This window comes from Panthera leo, chromosome A2 (assembly GCF_018350215.1).
Source record: "Panthera leo isolate Ple1 chromosome A2, P.leo_Ple1_pat1.1, whole genome shotgun sequence".
Lineage (NCBI taxonomy): Eukaryota > Metazoa > Chordata > Mammalia > Carnivora > Felidae > Panthera > Panthera leo.
In genome coordinates this window covers 98033073-98051848 of record NC_056680.1, presented here as the reverse complement: position 1 = coordinate 98051848, position 18776 = coordinate 98033073, and the positions used below count along the sequence as shown (strand labels likewise).

The 18776-nt window shown below is 39.9% G+C and overlaps 1 protein-coding gene across 2 annotated transcripts in view; it reads right to left on the bottom strand.

Annotated features, from left to right (window-relative positions):
• DYNC1I1 (dynein cytoplasmic 1 intermediate chain 1) overlaps window positions 1–18776 on the bottom strand; it is a 308192-nt gene that overhangs the window by 60228 nt on the left and 229188 nt on the right. For both annotated transcript variants that reach the window (XM_042918203.1, XM_042918213.1), the window contains 3 exons: window positions 10016–10162; window positions 5727–5840; window positions 3113–3246 (listed from right to left, as the gene is read on the bottom strand). In XM_042918203.1, the coding sequence (XP_042774137.1) occupies window positions 3113–3246; window positions 5727–5840; window positions 10016–10162 (395 nt within the window). The remainder of the gene's footprint in view (window positions 1–3112; window positions 3247–5726; window positions 5841–10015; window positions 10163–18776) is intronic.

The window sequence follows — 18776 nt, the reverse complement described above, 5'->3', positions numbered from 1 at the left end:
CTTTCATATTTATTTGATAAGACTCTTATGATGACATTGGACACACATTCCATTTTAACTCCTTCGGGAACCCCATTGACTACAAAACTCCACATATCCTTGTATACTTGCATTTATCTTTTCAAGGGAATTTCGTAAATAAAGTTGACTATCTGAAAAGGTGCTATTTTGTGGAACCCCTTGCCCACCACAATATGATATGCAAAACTTCAATGTGATACTTAGAAAATAATGGTTTTGCTAAAAGAAGTTTTCAAGTCTATGAAATATAACTTCTGTAAGGGCTGGTGCTTGGTTTTTCTTGTTGCCAAGTGTTTGGCGTATAGTATGTGCTCAATAAATATTTGTTGAAAGAAACCATAAAGGAAAATAGACAAACTTAGGCCTTCCTTCCCCACCCACCAAAAAAAAAAGAAGCACACTTGAGAAGTAGTGATACATATTTTGAAAGTTATCCGAGGACATATGTCGCTTATTTAACTAAGCTGGGATTATTTCCAGCCCTGTTATCACACAGTAGTCTGCACATAATCATACCCACTTAAAAAATATACCAGAAATTCTGGATTTTAAAAATCCATGTGCATGAGGTTATAAATATGACAAATACTTAGGGATTGTGGAATCTAAATATTATGTCAAGAAGAGCGAAATGAATTAAGTTATTAAAACATTTGCGTTTCTGGAGCACCAATAAATGTCAGTGTGCTCGGCAAAATCTGAAATCATGAGAAAATGCTACAGTGCATGTTCCATGTAACAGGCACTCAAAAATTATTCCCAGTGAAACTGCTAACAGCAGTTCCACACGTGATCATTTAAACTGTTCTAAAGAACACGAGGAACTGATCTTTGAAGTGGCCCCTGGTGAGACTCCACTTGCTCTTAACAGCATCCTGAAAGAGTTTATAGGGTGCAAAATGAGGACCTTATTTAATTTATGGAAGTGGATTTTCACCTTCTCTATGTTAGTTGAAAAATAGAAATCTCCCACCACTCCCCCGTAGCCCTATGTGACCCATTTAAAATTACTAAGCCAAATTCTTGCTATGTTACAACTTTATTAAGATCTGTATTTTATATTTCAGATGGATGGACCAATGTAAGAAGCAAAATCAAGCTCGTTGTAAAAAGATTTGTGGTTTTTACCTTGGGTACCCTTCTTTGGAACCATAGTGCATATTCTGATTGTGCTTAAAAAGGACAATAGCCACAGAGCAAAAATGTTCATCATGTAAAACGGTATTCACATTAGAGAAACTAAAAAAGAAAAAAAAAAACCCCTGAAGGTTATCAATGAACATGTTCTGTAGCCTTCAGATAATTAAGGTCCTGAATTACGCCACCAGAACCTATATGCCTGTTGATTCTAATAAATGTGTAGATAGACCTGTGACTCCATAGTTGGTCCACAGCCCTCTCTGTGCCTCTCTTATGCCACGTATGACATTCTACCTGTACGGCAGATATTTGTGCATTTATCTTTCCCACTATTATCACTTTCTTGAAGGCAGAAACCAGGTTTAAATAATGTCTGCGTGCCTGGAAGCATCGAGCAATGTGCTTTGTTCAAAGTAGGTGTGCTGCGAATGTTTGCATGAATGAACAATTTTATCAGATCTTTTTATGCTCTCGTAAAACCTTAATGCATGGTTTTCGTCAGTTTTATGGGCATGGAACCATGAGGCATATCTTCCTACTCATCTTTAAATTATGTGAGCAGGGGAAATACTGCTTGTTGCTATGTGTAGAACAGTAGGAGCGTCACAGCTCATATTGTGTGAATGGAAGAATCACATCACTTATCGCTTCTACAAATCACAAAAACACAGGAGCATAAACTTGGAACAATTTCTGATTTCTCATTAAATCTAAATAGCCTGGGCTGAGTAGAAGAGATGAAAAATCAATTGAATTAGAACTCCTAAAGTGAAAGAAAATTAAGTACCAGGGCGAACACAGCGAACCTTTCAAGAGATGGTGAAGCCACTCATTAAGCCTTGCATGCAATTTTACAATAATTCTAATTATTGGATTCTACTTCATCCTGATGGTTTTCCAGGGGCATTTGCCGATCTCTCAACCAAGGCCGAATTCTTATCACTTACAAACTTCATGGTGACTTGCATCTCATACCATTCCAGCCTCCCTGAAGGGGAGGAAGAGCCCCAAGGCATTTCTCTATATTATTTGGAGACTGTCATTTCTCTATGCTCCATATAGATTTTTAGCTCCTCACATACCATGTGTCAGGCCCCGGGCAGAAAATCAATGATGAAATGGAAAGAGTTTAGTAAGAGAAAAATGGCAAATGAATGAATAGTTGAAATAAAATGCAATTAATGGATTGTAGAAGCAGGTATAAAAATATACAAAATAGCAAACCTATCTTACAGCCCGTGGTCCCATCTCATTTATTCCACTTAAATGTTCTCTATAGTACTATCATCTTAAGCCACATATTTCCTTGTGTATTAGTTTATTGTCTTTCACCCTCAATCAGAATATGATCTCCACTTCTGTTTCTTTCCTTACCGCATCCTCATGATGTAAACGTGCTGGGCACATGGAAGGTTCTTAGTAAGAATTCCTTGAGGACGTGAGCAAATGAAAGGAATGAAAATTCTGTGAAGCCATAAAGGAGGAAGTGGTTTTGTCTGCTTAAGAGAGTCGGGAGAGGCTTCAGTGTGGAAGGACCTCTGCTCTGGCTCTTGAAGTCCAAGGAGTTAATCAGGCCAAAAAGAGAGAAGTGCCAGACCTGACGGAAGAAATGGAGTGCGGGGACATATGGAGGTGTGTGGGATAAGCAATATTTGGGGGCTGTCTTCCCTGGTGTGTGCGTGGCTGGTGCCTGAAGGCTGAGGCTTGCAAGGGTCTTACATGATATGCTAAGAAGCTTGGACCTTTTTCCTCAAGGCCTGTGAACCATCCAAGGCTCACTGTGGTTAATGATCAGAGCAGATGGATGCCATAAGGTAATAAAAACTTGAGGTGTGCTTTGTATGCCTGCAGATATCGCCTTTCTCATAACGCAAGGTGGTTATAATCCAGAATGCGATAACAGACTTTCGGAAATGAGAAACACGTCATCAGTAAGAAAACACAAAATCACCTTCCGTGACGGCAGGCTGTGTAGACCGTACCCTCCTCACTGCCAACCACGAAGTTATTGACGTCTCCCGTCGGGAAAGCCATTCCGGTAACAGCCACAGGCTTGGACTTATTGTACACCAGCTCCATGCTCTCCTACCAAAACACGGCGTGGTTATATTCCTTCTGTCAACTCCTTGCCATGCCAAAGACAGCATGGAAAAATCATTTGGCTAAGTCGTCTGTTTGCTTTTCACACAGCGTTACAAAAGACCCTGGCTGTGCCAGAAACCACGCTTTACTGCCCCTGACATTCATGCTTCTGTGTATCTCTGGTTTCAGGCCGGCTGGATCTCATCAGCGTGTGCTGCTGCTTCTTAAGTCAGGCAGAGATGACAGGTGAGAATTTCAAAACTAATGGTGCAGAAACTAAAGATAATACTGTAATGGTTACACTTGTCAGCCCCAGGCTTTAATAAAACACACAATACCCTTGTATTTACAAACATTTTCAAAATCAATTGTTCGTGAGAATACACGTGTATTAATATCAGATGTACTAAGCATATTGTCAAAGCAGGAGTGTGTGTCCTCCATGGACTAAAACCAGAAAGTTGTCACTCAAGTCATAAAAAACAGATTTCAAAAGGGACATGATTTCATGAAGGGCAACCGTTGGGTGTATAAGCTATATGCCTACAGAGGACGGTATTTAAATAAGTCTTTAAAATAACAAAGGAAAGCCTTTATTTTATCTAAGATTATTTCAAAATCAGGAATCCATGTATCTTAAGAGACATTCTGCTGAATGAAGTTTAATGACAGTGAAGAGTAATTAAGTGTAACCAACATCCCTAAATGTTTCTGGCTATTTACATCAAAACAGCCTACTTTGTGTACCTGAAGTGATTTTAAAAAATCATTCTAGGGGATCATGCCATTATAGTTGCTAAGGAGCTTAGTCTTTTTGTGCAAATGAATAAGCCAGGTCGTCTTAGCCAAGGAGTCCAGAAATTGGCTGCGTGTGCTAACAGTCTGGGTAGATTGTGTGGTCATGTGACATGCTCGCAGTACATGAGATCCACACACATAGTGAGCGCATCAGGGAGGGGGCATTATGACAATACAGAAAACGGAACCATCCAGTGGTTTGCTCCATTGCTAAAATTAGCAGCAGGAAAGGTACGGTCTCTCGGTCACCCACTTGGAACACAGAGGGACCAAGGTGATGACTGGATGCTGTCTGCTTGCCATCCATGGATATACCATGAAGCTTTCAATCTCTGTACCAGGACAGGAGTCTGCAGGCATGCTAAAATTAATAAGAACCATCTTGTATCCCCTGTACGACTGGTTTTAACTTAAACAAGTACACATTTAATCAGCCAAATGGGTAATTAAAAATTCCTAACTAGAGGGTTCACTCTTATATCTGTTTGTAATCTCCATGCTTTTAAAAGCAGAGAACATATTGCTGAGAATTTTAAGACAAAGCTATAAAATACCCACACACAACTCCCAATTTGTATAATGGTAATGCTTAGTCAGAATAGATGAACTTAAATAGTAAGGAGCCTATTAGCTCTCTCTCCCCCCACCCCAAATTATAAAAAGAATTTACTTAGTCTTAATATTCTCCACATCTGTATTTTTGGAGACTTATAGGAGGCTGCTTATGGTTTCCACATTTCCTTATGTGTCTTGAAACTCCAATGTCTTCGAAAATTGGGAGGCAGACATTCTAGGGTCATTATTCCAGGAAAGGGAATAGGAATGTTAAAATTTCGAATTATCTCCTAGATATGTTTATAATTTTCCTGATGTTTCCTCACATTTTTGTCAAAGTCTCTAACAGTAAACTCTTCTCTGTGTTTTTAGTTGGAGGACAATGAACTATGTTTTTTCCCATAAAGAAATGTGGACAGAGTGTGTCTATGCATGTGTGTATGTGTGTATGCATGCATCTTGAATACATAGATATATTCTGCAAGTTGCATTTCGATGGCTCCCTGCAGTGGTCTCTTACCCTTGTGCTTATTTGTTTGGTTTCCATTACTGTAATCAGTAGTGGTTTGGACATTTTGGAACATTTTCATTTTCAACTTCTCATTTGTTGAGCAAGGAATGGCAGGAGCCATCCTAACAAACATTCCAGAGGAGAAAACAGATGGTTGGACAAATTCTTCATACACACAGGCATCCGTCTAGGCTAAGGATGCAAGCAAGGGCTTGGGTTTCTGTTTTGTGGAGATACCTTTCCTTCAAGGCAAGTGCCCTTAAGGGATTGCTCTGTTGAGCTCCAACTTCGTTTGCATTTGTTTAACAATGCTTTAGGGTAAGTACAATTCATACCACAGGCAACTTCTATAATTACTATGCTTTAAAATGGATTATTTCATTTTCACTTGAAACTGACCTAAGGATTAACGTATTACAATAATTACATGATTTGTGGTAAAGGAAATGGGTTTTGGCTTCGGGAGGAGACTGCTGAAAGCAGGCCCCACTCTTTCAAGTGCATCCATTGGTTTTAGCTCCCATAGGATGTGAGGGTTTGGCTTTTAGGAACTATGTTCCATTAGGCAAGTATCTCTTTTAGCCAGGATGCTCTTATGTGTAGGGGAAAACAAACCCACCTGTGGAGTTGAGAGCATGTCCAGGCTCCAGGAACACATTTTACCATCGGTAGAGACAGTGATGAGGTTATGAGCATTCTGGGTCCCAACAACATTTACACAGTACACGGGATGCTGCAAAAACATAAACATGGAGGATTAGACGCCAATCCAGGAGGAAATGCTTACGCTGAAGTGTCAAACACATTACTCTAAAACAAGGATTAAAGGTTGACATAAGCCTACAATAATACAAGCCTCAGGTCATTTGCCACTTTTGATTTGAACCTGATTTCTTTCTAAAAGCTCTGGCATCAACATGTAGTAGTGGAAATACTTACCAAGCTTCACCTTGCTCAGTCAGAGGCGGTCCAACAGAGCCGAAGGAAGCTGCAGCCAATGATGACTGATGGGGCAGAAGCAGCACATAGTTTGGCTTCTAAGCTCACCATGAGTGATGAAAACAGACAGCTTTCAAAAGAGTGGAACTATTGACTTTTGGAAGGAATATGTGTTACTAAATCTGGAGTTTAATGCATTCTAGTCACCGTGCCAAACATTTGTTAACATTCTTTATAAAAAGTGGTTAATATTCATCAGCCTCTTTAATTTGAGGGGGAGATATTGGTAGCGGGACTTACTGGCACAGTGCACCTCGTGATAAAATTAGGTTCTTTTATGTTACTGCAAAATCTAGGATAATGATAGATTTATTTTTCAAAATATCATCTGGGCTACTACGGAGGCTTCGATTTGGCCAGGGCCTTGATAAAAGTCACTTATACATCCCGGGAATCATAAGCAAGATGCTCTTACCTCCTGTCATAACTCTAGCAGGCAATCCCCACTCTGTAGAATCCTAAATGGTAAGCTAAAATCATTTGCAGCTGCACATTAAATACTAAATGGAAGGTTAGCATAAGCAGAACCTAGCAGTAATGTGGGTTAGATTTCAGGCAGTTTAGCCATCACGGGCCAAACCACAACTTAGTTGGTGCCTCTCTGTGCAAATAGCTGACAGCCTAAGTCTTACTCTTGATGAGTTACTGTCCATAATACCTAGCCACAATGACAATGAAACAATCTTTAATATTGGAAAGTTGATATTATATGCAGGATGGTTCCCAAACTATTATTATCATATAAACTCCTGGTCAGAAGGAGTCATAATAATCATCGAGGACAGCTACTCATTTGTCTCCACCAAGAGGTGGATCCAAACTCTTCTGAAACACCTTTCTCAAGGGTAACCAGTTTTTTGCCCTGATTCCTGGGGAGTTCTTCTTTCCACCACTGGGGATAAAGAAAGCTCAAGGAGATACTTTAGTTCAGTGCCTTCTGGGATCCTACAGATCAAGTCCAAACAATATTTATAGACTGTTGTTTTCTCACCCCTCCCTTCTAGTCTTATCTAACTCAGACTAATCATCGCCAATTCCTCCAATGGTTCTCGAGTACCTGGCTTTCAGGCTTTCAGTTCCCTCCTCATCCTGGTCACTCTCTTTTGAATATGTTATATTTTGTCTGAGATCCTCTTACAGTGAAGTTATGAGAAAGAAACACAAATGTCGACCTATATTCTGGCCAAGAAAATATAGAAATCTAGGGAGTGTTGAATTGTCACCTCTCATATGATAAAAAGTACACCAGTGGTATTGTATGCTAAGATTACATTTGCTTTTTTGGCAACTGTGTCATCCTCTCTTTTACCCACGCTGATGGGCATCCAACTAAATAAACCCCTAGGTCTTATTCACACCATATTCCTGCAGAAATTTTCAATCAGCCTTGGTGGATGTGGACAGTGGTGAGTACGTCAGGGATCTGAAACTCAATGGTATCTTGATCAGGTCTCTAAATTTCAAGAGGACCGACTGGTTGTGGGACTGTGGACAAGGGTTTTTCCCAAGCCTCTGGTGTGTGCAAAACCTGCAGCAGTGAGCGTTCAAACTCAAGGCCCAAGTCACACAGCATTCAAATCAACTAGGAGAATGGAGGAAACAAATTCTCACCTAAAAACAGCAGACAGAAGAATGGAAGGGGAGGTCCAAACACTGTTATGAATCTGAAATCTACCTAGTGTTTTTCAGCAAGAGTCCAATGGGGTTTCTTTGTTAACCACCAAGCATCAACGCAAAGCACTAAAATCCTAGTGGACTGGGACTCCTAAGGGTGCGTATAGAAGGGAAAGGAAAGCATCTAGAAGAATGTATAGAGCCAACTGCCTGGAGTAAGAATGTGCATGGTAGCCCCTCCCTGGCTTTAATCAGTACTACTGGCCTGTGCTTTCATGAGTAATAAAACTTGGCTTAAAAGAAAAGAGAGAGATGTAAAGAAACCAGAAGTAGACACGTGGGCATGCCTACACACACACACATACACACACACACACACACACACACACACACAACTCTATTTAATGGAAAGAAAAAAACTCAATGCTACAGCTCATTTTTCCAGTATAGATGCCAGATTGTTTTTATTTATTTAAGGAATAAACTTACTGTGTGGCAGAAGGGTTTTGCTTTAATTAGGATTTCCTGTTGTCCCAAATGCATATGTGTGGTGGGTGTGAAAGGAAATTAGTAATCTGTGGCAGGCCTCTTTTTCCTTAACCACTTTTGATCCTGGTACCAATCAGCCAGGCATTAGTGGAAGTTGAAAGGCAGTCACAAAATTAACTGTGCCCTTTTAGCTACGGATTCAACAAAATGCAGCAAAAGAGAAAAAAAAAGTTTTCTTTTCAAACAGAAATATGTTACTGTTTGATAATAATAGTATTTAAATTTTTTTTAATGTTTACTTATTTGTTTTGGGGGAAAGAGAGAGAGAGCGAGAGAGAGAGCTCTCACAAGTGGGGAAGGGTTAGAGAAACAGGGAGAGAGAGAATCTCAAGGAGGCTCCGTGCTGTCAGCGCACAGCCCAATGCCAGGCTCCATCTCATGAACAGTGAGATCATGATCTGAGCTGAAAACAAGAGTTGGATGCTTAACCGATTGAGCCACCCAGGTGCCCGATAATAATCGTATTTTAGCTGTGATGATCATATCCTAAGTTACTTGAAAAAGAAAGCTTAACTCTTTGGAAGAGCTCCTGGATTTGGATTTTCCCTAAAAGCTTATTGCTCTAACATTTGGATTTATAGTATTTGCAATTTCACAAGATAGGCTCATAAACACACCAGATATGCACATACAGCCAGGAAGAGGATTCATGCTACTTGAGCAAACACCTGCATCAAGCCGTCTTCTCCTGGGTCACAATTTTCTGTTATTAGTTTGGAGAAGTGGGGTAGGCAAGAGCAATTTTCCAAGATTCCCAAGAACTAGTTTCACCTGCATGTGTCTCAGGCCCAAGTCAATCAGAATTAGGGCTGACTTGGTATTTGTCACTTCCCATTGTCAATCTTACAAGAATGGAAGAATTTTCCTCTCCATGGTCTTAGGTAAAGCAGCTCCAGTCCTTTTTTAAAGCTAGAATGGTTTTGAGGCCAGCTGATGAAACAAATGAGGCGACCACATTAAGGAAATTGAAACAATAGTAGAGCTGTATTTTTGGGCATAATTTGGGCATTTCAGAGAAAGAACATCAGTTACTCTGAATGTCAAGGTAGCAAGGATTGATGGAGACATGCCTGTCTTCTCATTCCTCCTAACAACTGCTAAACACACCTGTCATTCTCTTAAAGGAAATGACAGAGTAGTTGTCTTATGAACACTATACTGAACCTCTTCTGCTAAATTGTGGGTAATGGTTTTGAGATGTTGACTTTTAACCCGAGGGATTATATTGTCACTGTAGACTTTACCGTTGAAACTTACAACCATGCATTCCAGAATTTAAAGTCATAGCACTCCCTCAAATCACAAATGGAAAAGGGCTGTTGGCAAAAGTCCCGTATACCATCCCTCGACATGAAATGCTTACTCCTCAGGGCCCATTTGAAAATACGAGTTTCCATGTTATACTGTTAACGTGAAGGGTTACTTTACAGCAATTTCACTGATGCCTCTTCCAAAGTTTCTCCCTGTGTCTTTTTCAGTTTTAATCCATCCTCACCTCACTGATGGTCTTTGGATCCAAAGAGATCCTTTAGATGTGCGGAAACTTGTAGACCATTAAGAGATTTTTTTTCCAAATTCAGTGCTTCCTTCGCCTACTTTTCACGCTGCTTTATTGGTCAGTCAGGTTATGGTCACTATAAATTACATACATTCCGGCTTGGAGTTACTGACTGCATCCGTACTTCCATCAGTCATCCCCTTACAGGGCTTGGGTGGCTGACAGGGAAGTGACAAAAGCTGACTTACAGTGTGTGCAGCAGCTGACAAGGGTGTCCTCTGCACCGGTGTCCTTCGATGACTGCGATTATCCCACAGGACAATCTGGCCCGAGTAAGTCCCACCAACCACCAAGTTGGGATGGAAACGAGCGAAGCACACTGACATCACAGAGGACTGGGAGGAGAAAGGGGGAGAAATGTGTACTGTGAAATGGTTGGAGAAGGCTTGTTTCTTCCTGAAGAGAAAACAGTTCATCACATCAACTCAACACATCCTGGAAAACAAAAAGCAGTTGTTAAATGCAAAATTAGTAGACCATTTTGTACCTAAATGCAGACTTTTTTCTTGAGAAGGTTGGTCAATGGTTACCCCTTGAAACTTGAAATTTGATGTCCTGGCCATGTCCTCAAATAGGCATAAAACCTATCTTATGTGCATCTTTGTTTTGTGGTATGTAAAGCTTGGTTTGTGGACACTTCCCATTTATCAATAAAATTGCATCAGAACAAATATTAATTCTCCACTAAAATCTTTACAAAGTAATTCTTTACTCTGAGGGCATGGCTACATGAAATTATACTATATACAGTGTTGGCAAAGCCTCAAGGACTTTGAGACGTGGTGCTTTTTTGGGATTTTTGTTTTTGGCTTAATGTAGACTTCTAGGAAGTATACTGACCTCAGACTGATCAACTGGTTCCTCCCTAAATTCCCTCACCTCCCATGGGCATTCTCCTGACCTTAATCCTGCCCACTTCAGACAATTCTTAATGTTATTCTTTGCCCTATTTTAACAAAGTCAGGAGTGGATTTCAGTCCAACTCTACTAGGGCCTGTCACAGCATCACGAATGTGGTTTTTGAAATTCCACAAAAGACTACTGGACACTACATTATATAGGAAATTACTTAGGACCAGGATACACTTAAAATCAGGTTAAGTTGGCTGTTTCACATTTGTTAAAAAGTCCATTTTTATTCCCATAGAGCTTTCATGTTTGCATTTATTTATATGTGGAAGCAATTGTTTTTAAGAAATGCATTTCATCCTTCCAATTAAGTTCAATGAATGACCTTGTGTATAAGAAAGGCACTGTACCAGGCATAATGGGAATACAAAGGTAGTCATTGCCCTCAATAAACTTGCGCCCTGATAAAGGAAACTAAAAAGCATGCATGCTGATGACCAAAACTGCATTTGCTGCTAGTTCATACGTGCTAGTACAAGCCTTCATATGAAATAGAAAAGGGTGCCTCTTTGCATAGACATAGTCACGTGGGAGAGGTACCTGCCATGGCTAGTGGAGAGTGAGGTGGATCTTTGTCCTCACTTGTCCCTTGGGTTTGATACCCTTGCACAAATTGCACACACAAGTGTGTGAACATGATTCATGCCATGACTAAATCACAGCAGCATGTGTGTGTGTGCATGTATGTCTTTGTGTGTGTGTGTGGGGGGGGTGAGTGTGGAAGATTAGCTGGGAGAGGGGAGAAAAGAGGAGAGTGGAAAGAGTGGATGGTTCAAGAGACCTCATGAATGGGAATGAATCACCCCTTGAAGTACAGGTGGAACGCTCAGCACGTGGAGAGAAAAAGAAGCAGGCACTCCTGGGAGATGAGATGATAGGGAGAAGATTACAGGCACCCAAACAGAGGCTGGTGAACAGCCCACAGTCTTGTTTGGCTGGGAAGAAGGTTGCATGGTAGAGGCAGACGGTAGGGAATGTGGCTTAAGAGGCCACCCGGGCCAGACAAGAGAGGGCCTTGAATGGCAGACACTGCTTGGAATTTTTCCCACGAGCAACAGTGAGAAATCACAGCATTCTGAAGAAAAATGGGAGAGGATCAAAGGTTGTAGCTGATAAACCAGCAAAGCGGGAAAGTGAATGAAAAAACATTATGACCTTTTCCTGACTGGGAAGCTAGACATCCATTTCTAAAGAAGATCAGATCGACTATCAACCTAACTCTTCCTTGTCTGAAACAGCCTCAGATACGCTGAGGTAGAATAAAGAATGCAGACTATTTTTCAGTGTCATGTTTTCCTAGTTTGAATGATTTTCAGTTCCAATTCCTTGAACACGATTAGATGGAGAACATGCTTGTGCCCCAATCTGGTTTTCATAAAGTTCAAGAATAACTCTCAATAATGATACTGAATTAAAGAAAAAGAAAATAATGCTGGTCAGCTTCTTGTTTTACACATCCCACAGAAACGATTCTTAGTTTTCAACTGATGAAATTCTTATGTTGTTTGAGCTATGTTGGAAACATTTTCTTTAAAGCTTCAGACTTAAAATTATCCAGGTGGTATCAGCAACTGAATTTACCAAAGCTCCAATCAATATGGATAAAGGAATGCCATTAAATTAGGAAAATCTAGAATTCAACCACTTGATTGCTTTTGTGTTTCAGTTAATTCCCAGCAAACACTGTTCCAAACTTTGAAGAGTTTGCTAAGAGACTAAACTAGAGAAAAGTAAGCAGTGGATGTACTTCTACGAAACTGAAACACATAGTTGTCAATCACCTAGAATCCAACTCCAGGAAGTGAGAATGCTTTCTAATTCCTACTTTTTCATTCATTCACTCGTTTTTCATTCATTCATTCATTCACTCATTCATTCATCAAACACAATGCCCACTGAATACTAATGAAACCATTTCAAAAATTTTTAAATGTGATAAAAACTCCCACTCTTGAAATCAGAATTCTATTTGCATTTGACAAAAAGTCAAAATCATGCTAAACAGAGTCACAATCCTTTAGAGCCCTGGAGTTCTGCTACCAGCGTCTACTTTGTTTTGCTGCAAATCAATCTTTACAACATCTCCATGAGGAAAAAGAGTAGACACAATTTATTTTTATATTTGGAAGATTAGATATGGAAGAGTAGTTATGTGATTGTCAATTTCACTTATATTTTAAGCTCCATACATTAATTATAATATGCATTCTACATATTACAGACTATAAAGGTTCAAAACAGATCTCCAGGGTATGCTACACTTGACATACTATCATTCATATGGAAACACTAAGGCAGTATGATCTCAATTATCTAGACGTAAAGTTTAAAATTTAGTCATTTCTTGAGATGTTTTTAAGTGCCCCAATGTTTGATGTAATGGTGACAAACATTTGGATGATTGACTGAATTTTTTATTTTTCATCCAAATGTTCAGGTTCTGTCAGTCACATGGGAACTGTCCCCTAATTGCAGAGAAAGCTCTTCTTCTTATTTGGAAAGTCTGCATCAACCCCGAGGAGTAAAGTCTTGGAAAAACCCCTGTGATCTCCTGCTGTTCGTACAGTTCCTGATCTACTTGTTGCCAGTTGTCTTGGAAGTTATTGACTGTCAGCATAGACAGCAAAGGATGATATCATCCTGTCAGTTATATCGATTTGGTAAAGGGTAAAAACAGCATTCCAGAAGCATTGACTGACACTATTAAAATACGTGGGTTTTCTTGTTGTTCTCATTTGCACACTACATTTTCTGAAGACATATTTTATGGAAAACATTATCAATAATATTAAAGTTACTTTAAAAAATGTCATCACTTTCCTAAGCATTTAAAATTTTGTAATTAATTCAGTTATTCAGGGTCATAATAAAGTGCTATTAAATTGTATGGTAAATACAATTTAGACAAGCAAAATTAATTGAAAACAAGAAGCTTCCCTACCTTGTTATTCTTAGTTTTATAAGAATATGTAACTATATAGATATTTTTGGAGTTTTAACTTATTACTTATTTTATTTTATTCTTTAAAATATAAGAGGCTTAGATTTATTTTGAGAAACAGCATATGCCTTTAAACATTCAAATCAAGTAGTTTACACGAGTGGAAAAATAGTGCTAAAGTTGATGAGAATTTCTGATAATGTTAATGACTAATCAGTATAAGTTTTTCTGACACCACAGTCGAACGTTTTTATAAGGCTAGTGATTTCATCAATATGGCTCAGAAATATGATTAACTAGTTACTAGTACGTTAAAAACTTGATGTAAAACTGGTGAGTGTGACCTGATATATTCCAACACAGGTAACACAGAGACAGTATCACACCAGGAACCACTGTATCCAAGGGGGCAAGCACCACATTTTGATTATTTCTGTATCATAATTCCATCAAATCAGGACAAGCAAGGTTTTGAGACTATGTTTTAAGGATCAGGGCGTCTCTAGTGACAGGTTCTGGTTTCCTACGCAGACATGGCAGCCCAGATGGTCCTGGGGAAACTTTATTTTTCAATCTTGAGCAGACCGCATGGTTACTGGCCGTCCCCACAAAGGCAGCCTTCCCCTATGCCTGTTGCCACACGTTCACTTGCACACGAGCTGACCCACTAAAAAGGATTCCATACCCTCATCATCTATTTCAAGAAAAGGCAGTTTGTGTTCCCCCATTCACAGGGTGAATTCAGAGACGAGACGGGTGGAGACGCCACTTTCAACGTCTCCCTTAGCTCCCGACACGCACAGCATTCAATTGCAGTCTGCCCCAACCCCTCCTTCAGCGGCTCTGGGGGCTGTTTTCTATTTTATAGAGCTAATCCTGGCCAGTTGAGGGTCGGTACTTCCCCTTAACCACAGACCCAGATGCCCAGGGCAAACAGCCTCTGGTCACTGTTGGTTGGGCAGCTTGCTCCTTATGTTCACATTTGATACGGTTGCCCGAGTCCTTTTGTGTATGGCACCCTGCCCACTCCCCAGCCACCGTGCCTGGGTTGGTGGGGAGAGGGGTCCTGCATTCAAAAGCATCTCCTATTTCAAGTACCATCTCTTCTGGGGAGAGGTTGGTCCCAAGAGGGAATGGCCATATTGTTGCCATATGCTCTTTAATGGTGGCTGACATTTTATTTGCCTAAAAGTAAATGCTTAACTGTCAGAGGGCTGTGAGGCAGACAGATCAGATGCTTCTGGCTACTAGTGAGCTAGAATATATTTCTGCAAGTACCTAAGAAACCCACAAAGATATTTCTTTTGTTAATGAAAACACGCATAATTAGAGAAAACTGCTGTCGAAAACCCCTCTTACAGGCAATCATGTAGCACCAGGCGTCTGACAACATGGAAGGTGTGAAGGTGGTAAAGCCAAGACATGAGTCATGAATTGGGCACTTAACTTTAATTGAAATGAAGGAACGGGTCTCTTTTCCTTTCAGAGCTCTCTTTTCTTTTGCCTAAGTCTCTATCCCAAGGTGCACAGCTCATTCATCTAAACTCTAAGAGTGACCATCTACTGAAAGTTCTGACCCCATTAGCAATGGAAGTGCCCAGGAGCAATGACTAAATGAGCTTGCTTGCTACCTCTTGACTCAGTTTATATGAAAAAAAAAAAAAGCAGCTGATTTTAATATTTGATTTCCCAAAGATTAGGAACCTCTCATTATGATCATCTTTCCTATGATCCCTTGGGATTTTTGTACCTTTCAGTAGTGAGATGCTTCCGTGTACCAAGAGACAGACCTGGACTGTGTACTGAGAATACAAAGTTGGTGGACAAACCACAATGAGATGCCCACGAGGATGGCTATGATTTAAAAATGTTTGCATGTCAATTACACCTCAATAAAGCTGGGGGTGGGGGGGAACCAAAGAAGGGGGGAATACCAAGCACTGGTGAGGATATGGAGAAATGGGAACACTCACACAATACCAATAGGAATGTAACATAAGGCAGTCATTCTAGACAACATGCCGGCAGTTCCTGAACAAGTTAAACACAGAGTTAACATATGATCCAACAATTCCACTCCTCGGTATACACCTAAGATAACTGAAAACATCTGACAATGCAGAAACTTGTACATGCGTGTTCATAGCAGCATTATTCATTATAGCCAAACAGTGCAAATAACCCAAACATCCATCAACTGAGGAGTAGATAAATAAAATGTGGTAAATCCATACCATGGAATATTATTCACAAATAAAAAGGGACACAGTACTGATACAAGCTATAACATAGATGAACGTTGAAAGCATCATGCTAAGTGAGACAAGTCACAAAAGGCCACATATTGTATGATTCTATTTATACGAAATGTCCAGAATAGGCAGATTCATAGGGACAGAAAGCAGATTAGTGGTTGCTTAACATGGAGGTCAGGGGGACAATGGGGAATGACTACTAATGGGCATAAGGTTTATTTTGGGGGTGATAAAAACTTTCTGGAATGATGTAGTGGTTATGGTGGCACAACTTGGGGAATACACTAAAAAAAAAACCCACTGAATTCTATACCTTAAAAGGGTGAATTTTATCTCAATTTTTAAAAAAGTTAGTATGCAGACACCTTTTGATTTCATGGAGCTTACCAACCTTATTTCTTATCTTCGGGACAATTGTCTGGACTATTTTGATCATTCTTTCCTCAAACAAAGTTATTTGATTTTTTTTTACTTCCCCTTGAACATTTCCTTCAATTTCTACTCTTTGAGAGGCACTCAGGTGGAAAGGGAGGGTTGGCACACTTGAAGTCCCTAAAGCTGACCTCCTGCTCTGACGCCTGCTAGCTGTGTGAATCTTCTAAGCCTTATTTTTTTTATTTTGTGCACATTTTCAAATTATTTATTTTAAAAAAACTATGGTGAAATACACATAAAATTTATCATGATAACCATTTAAAATGTTTTGTAATGTTTATTTATTTTTTAGAGAGAGAGAGAGAGAGAGAGAGACAGAAACTGAAGCAGGCTCCAGGCCCTGAGCTGTCAGCACAGAGCCTGACGCAGGGCTCGAACTCACAGACCGCAAGATCATGACCTGAGCCGAAGTCAGACGCTTAATGACTGAGCCACCCAGGTGCCCCTCATGTTACACCATTAACCACTGGTGTAAATGTTACACCATTTTTAAGTGTACAGCTCAGTGACATTAAGTACACCCGCACTGTTGGGCAACCATCACCGCCATCCATCTCAGAACATTTTCACCTCCCCCAACTGTAACTCCATGTCCACTAAACACTAATTCCTCATTCCTCCTCTAAGCCCTTAGCAACCACCATTCTACTTTGTTTCTATGAGTTTGACTATTCTGGGAGACTCACATACATGGACTAGTGTAGTATTTGTCCTTTTGTGACTGGTTTATTTCACTCAACACAATGTGCTAATGGTGTTAGTACACCCATGTAATGCTCCAAGTGTTACTACATTCATGCTGTAGCAGGTCCCATAATTCCCTTCCCTTTTAAGGCTGACTGATATTCCATTGTATGTTTATGCTCCCATTTTGTTTATCTGTTTACCTGTCAGTGGACATTAGGGATTGCTTCCACATTTTGGCTATTATGAATAATGTTACTATGAATATGGGTGTACGTACAAATATTTCTTCAGGATCCTGCTTTCAGTTATTTGGGGTATATAACTGTAGGTGGAATTGCTGGATCATACTCTATTTCTAATTTTTTTAAACTGTCATACTGTTTTCTATAGAGGTTACATTTTACATTCCTACCAGCCATGCACAAACGTTCTGGTTCCTCCACATGCTTGACGGCCCTTGTCATTTTCTACTTTCATCCTGTTTTGTTTTTTATAGTAGCCATCCTAATGGGAGCCTGAATTCTCAATTCATAACAGGAGAATGATAGTTCTCGCCCTGTCTACAAGCAGGTCATTTTCTTTGCCTCTGTTCCCTGGGGCTGTTGGAAGATTTGAATTTAGTAATGCAGTTTAAGACTGATAAACAATATGCCCCCATATAGTGCCACACATGACTACTTTGCGATTTGGAGAAACATTCCTGTGGAAAATGAAGGTCCAGAGGACTCCTCATTTTGCTTAACGAATCCTTCCTAAGCAATTCTCATAGTAATGCTTGCTCCTGCCTTGATGATCGAGGTTGACAAACTGTCTCCAGAAGTGTTACTGCACCTTTTGTTACACGGTTTAACTCTTTGGAGTCCTTATTTTTGACAAGCCCTGCTTCCTGTCTGGGACACTGACTCTATTTCCTTTTCCACAGACCTTCATGGCTGGTTATACTTCCTGTTGCGGGTGGCAATTCCAAGTCCTGATATTTAATAAGTTTGGATAATGAGGAAGAGAAGGAAGAGGGAAAATGGTGCAATGTTGGCACCAGAAATGACTGCAATAAAGACCAAGATTAGATTCATGTCACATTGTCGTTCATATGCATGTTCATAAGACAAGCACTGCAATTTTGGGTGACATTAGGATCTAAATTGTAGTTGGTAGTACATTCAGTGCAAGTACTTCTGAATGCCACAAAATTTCAGGGCAATGGGATAATCTGCACACTACTCCCAAAAAGTTTTCTGAAATCAGATTCTTTTTTTTTTTTTTAACCATATTTCACACCTTGAATCAGTGCTAGGAAACTACTTATATGTGATGTGACTTTGTATCTAATTATTACTTACTCATCATTCACCTGTATCATCCATATAGGTGTGTGGACCCCTTAGGCTGTGTTCTAAATCATTGTTACTCCAAATTTGCTTGTACCTTAGCATCATCTGAAGAGCTTAAAAAAAGATTCCTCATGCTCAAGGCACATCCCACACCAACTAAATCAATTTCTGGGGGTAGGACTCAGGCATCAAAATTTTTAAAAGTTCCACAGGAAATTTCATGCGTAGTTAAGTGAAAAGTACGGTTTTAAATCAGTGGTTCTCAAACTTATCTGAACACAAGAAGCACTTAGAGAGTTTATTAAAAACAGATTCCTGGGTCCCAGCCTGGAACTACTGAACCAGGATTTCAAAGAGGCCTGGTGGTCCATGGATTTAACACATGCCCAGG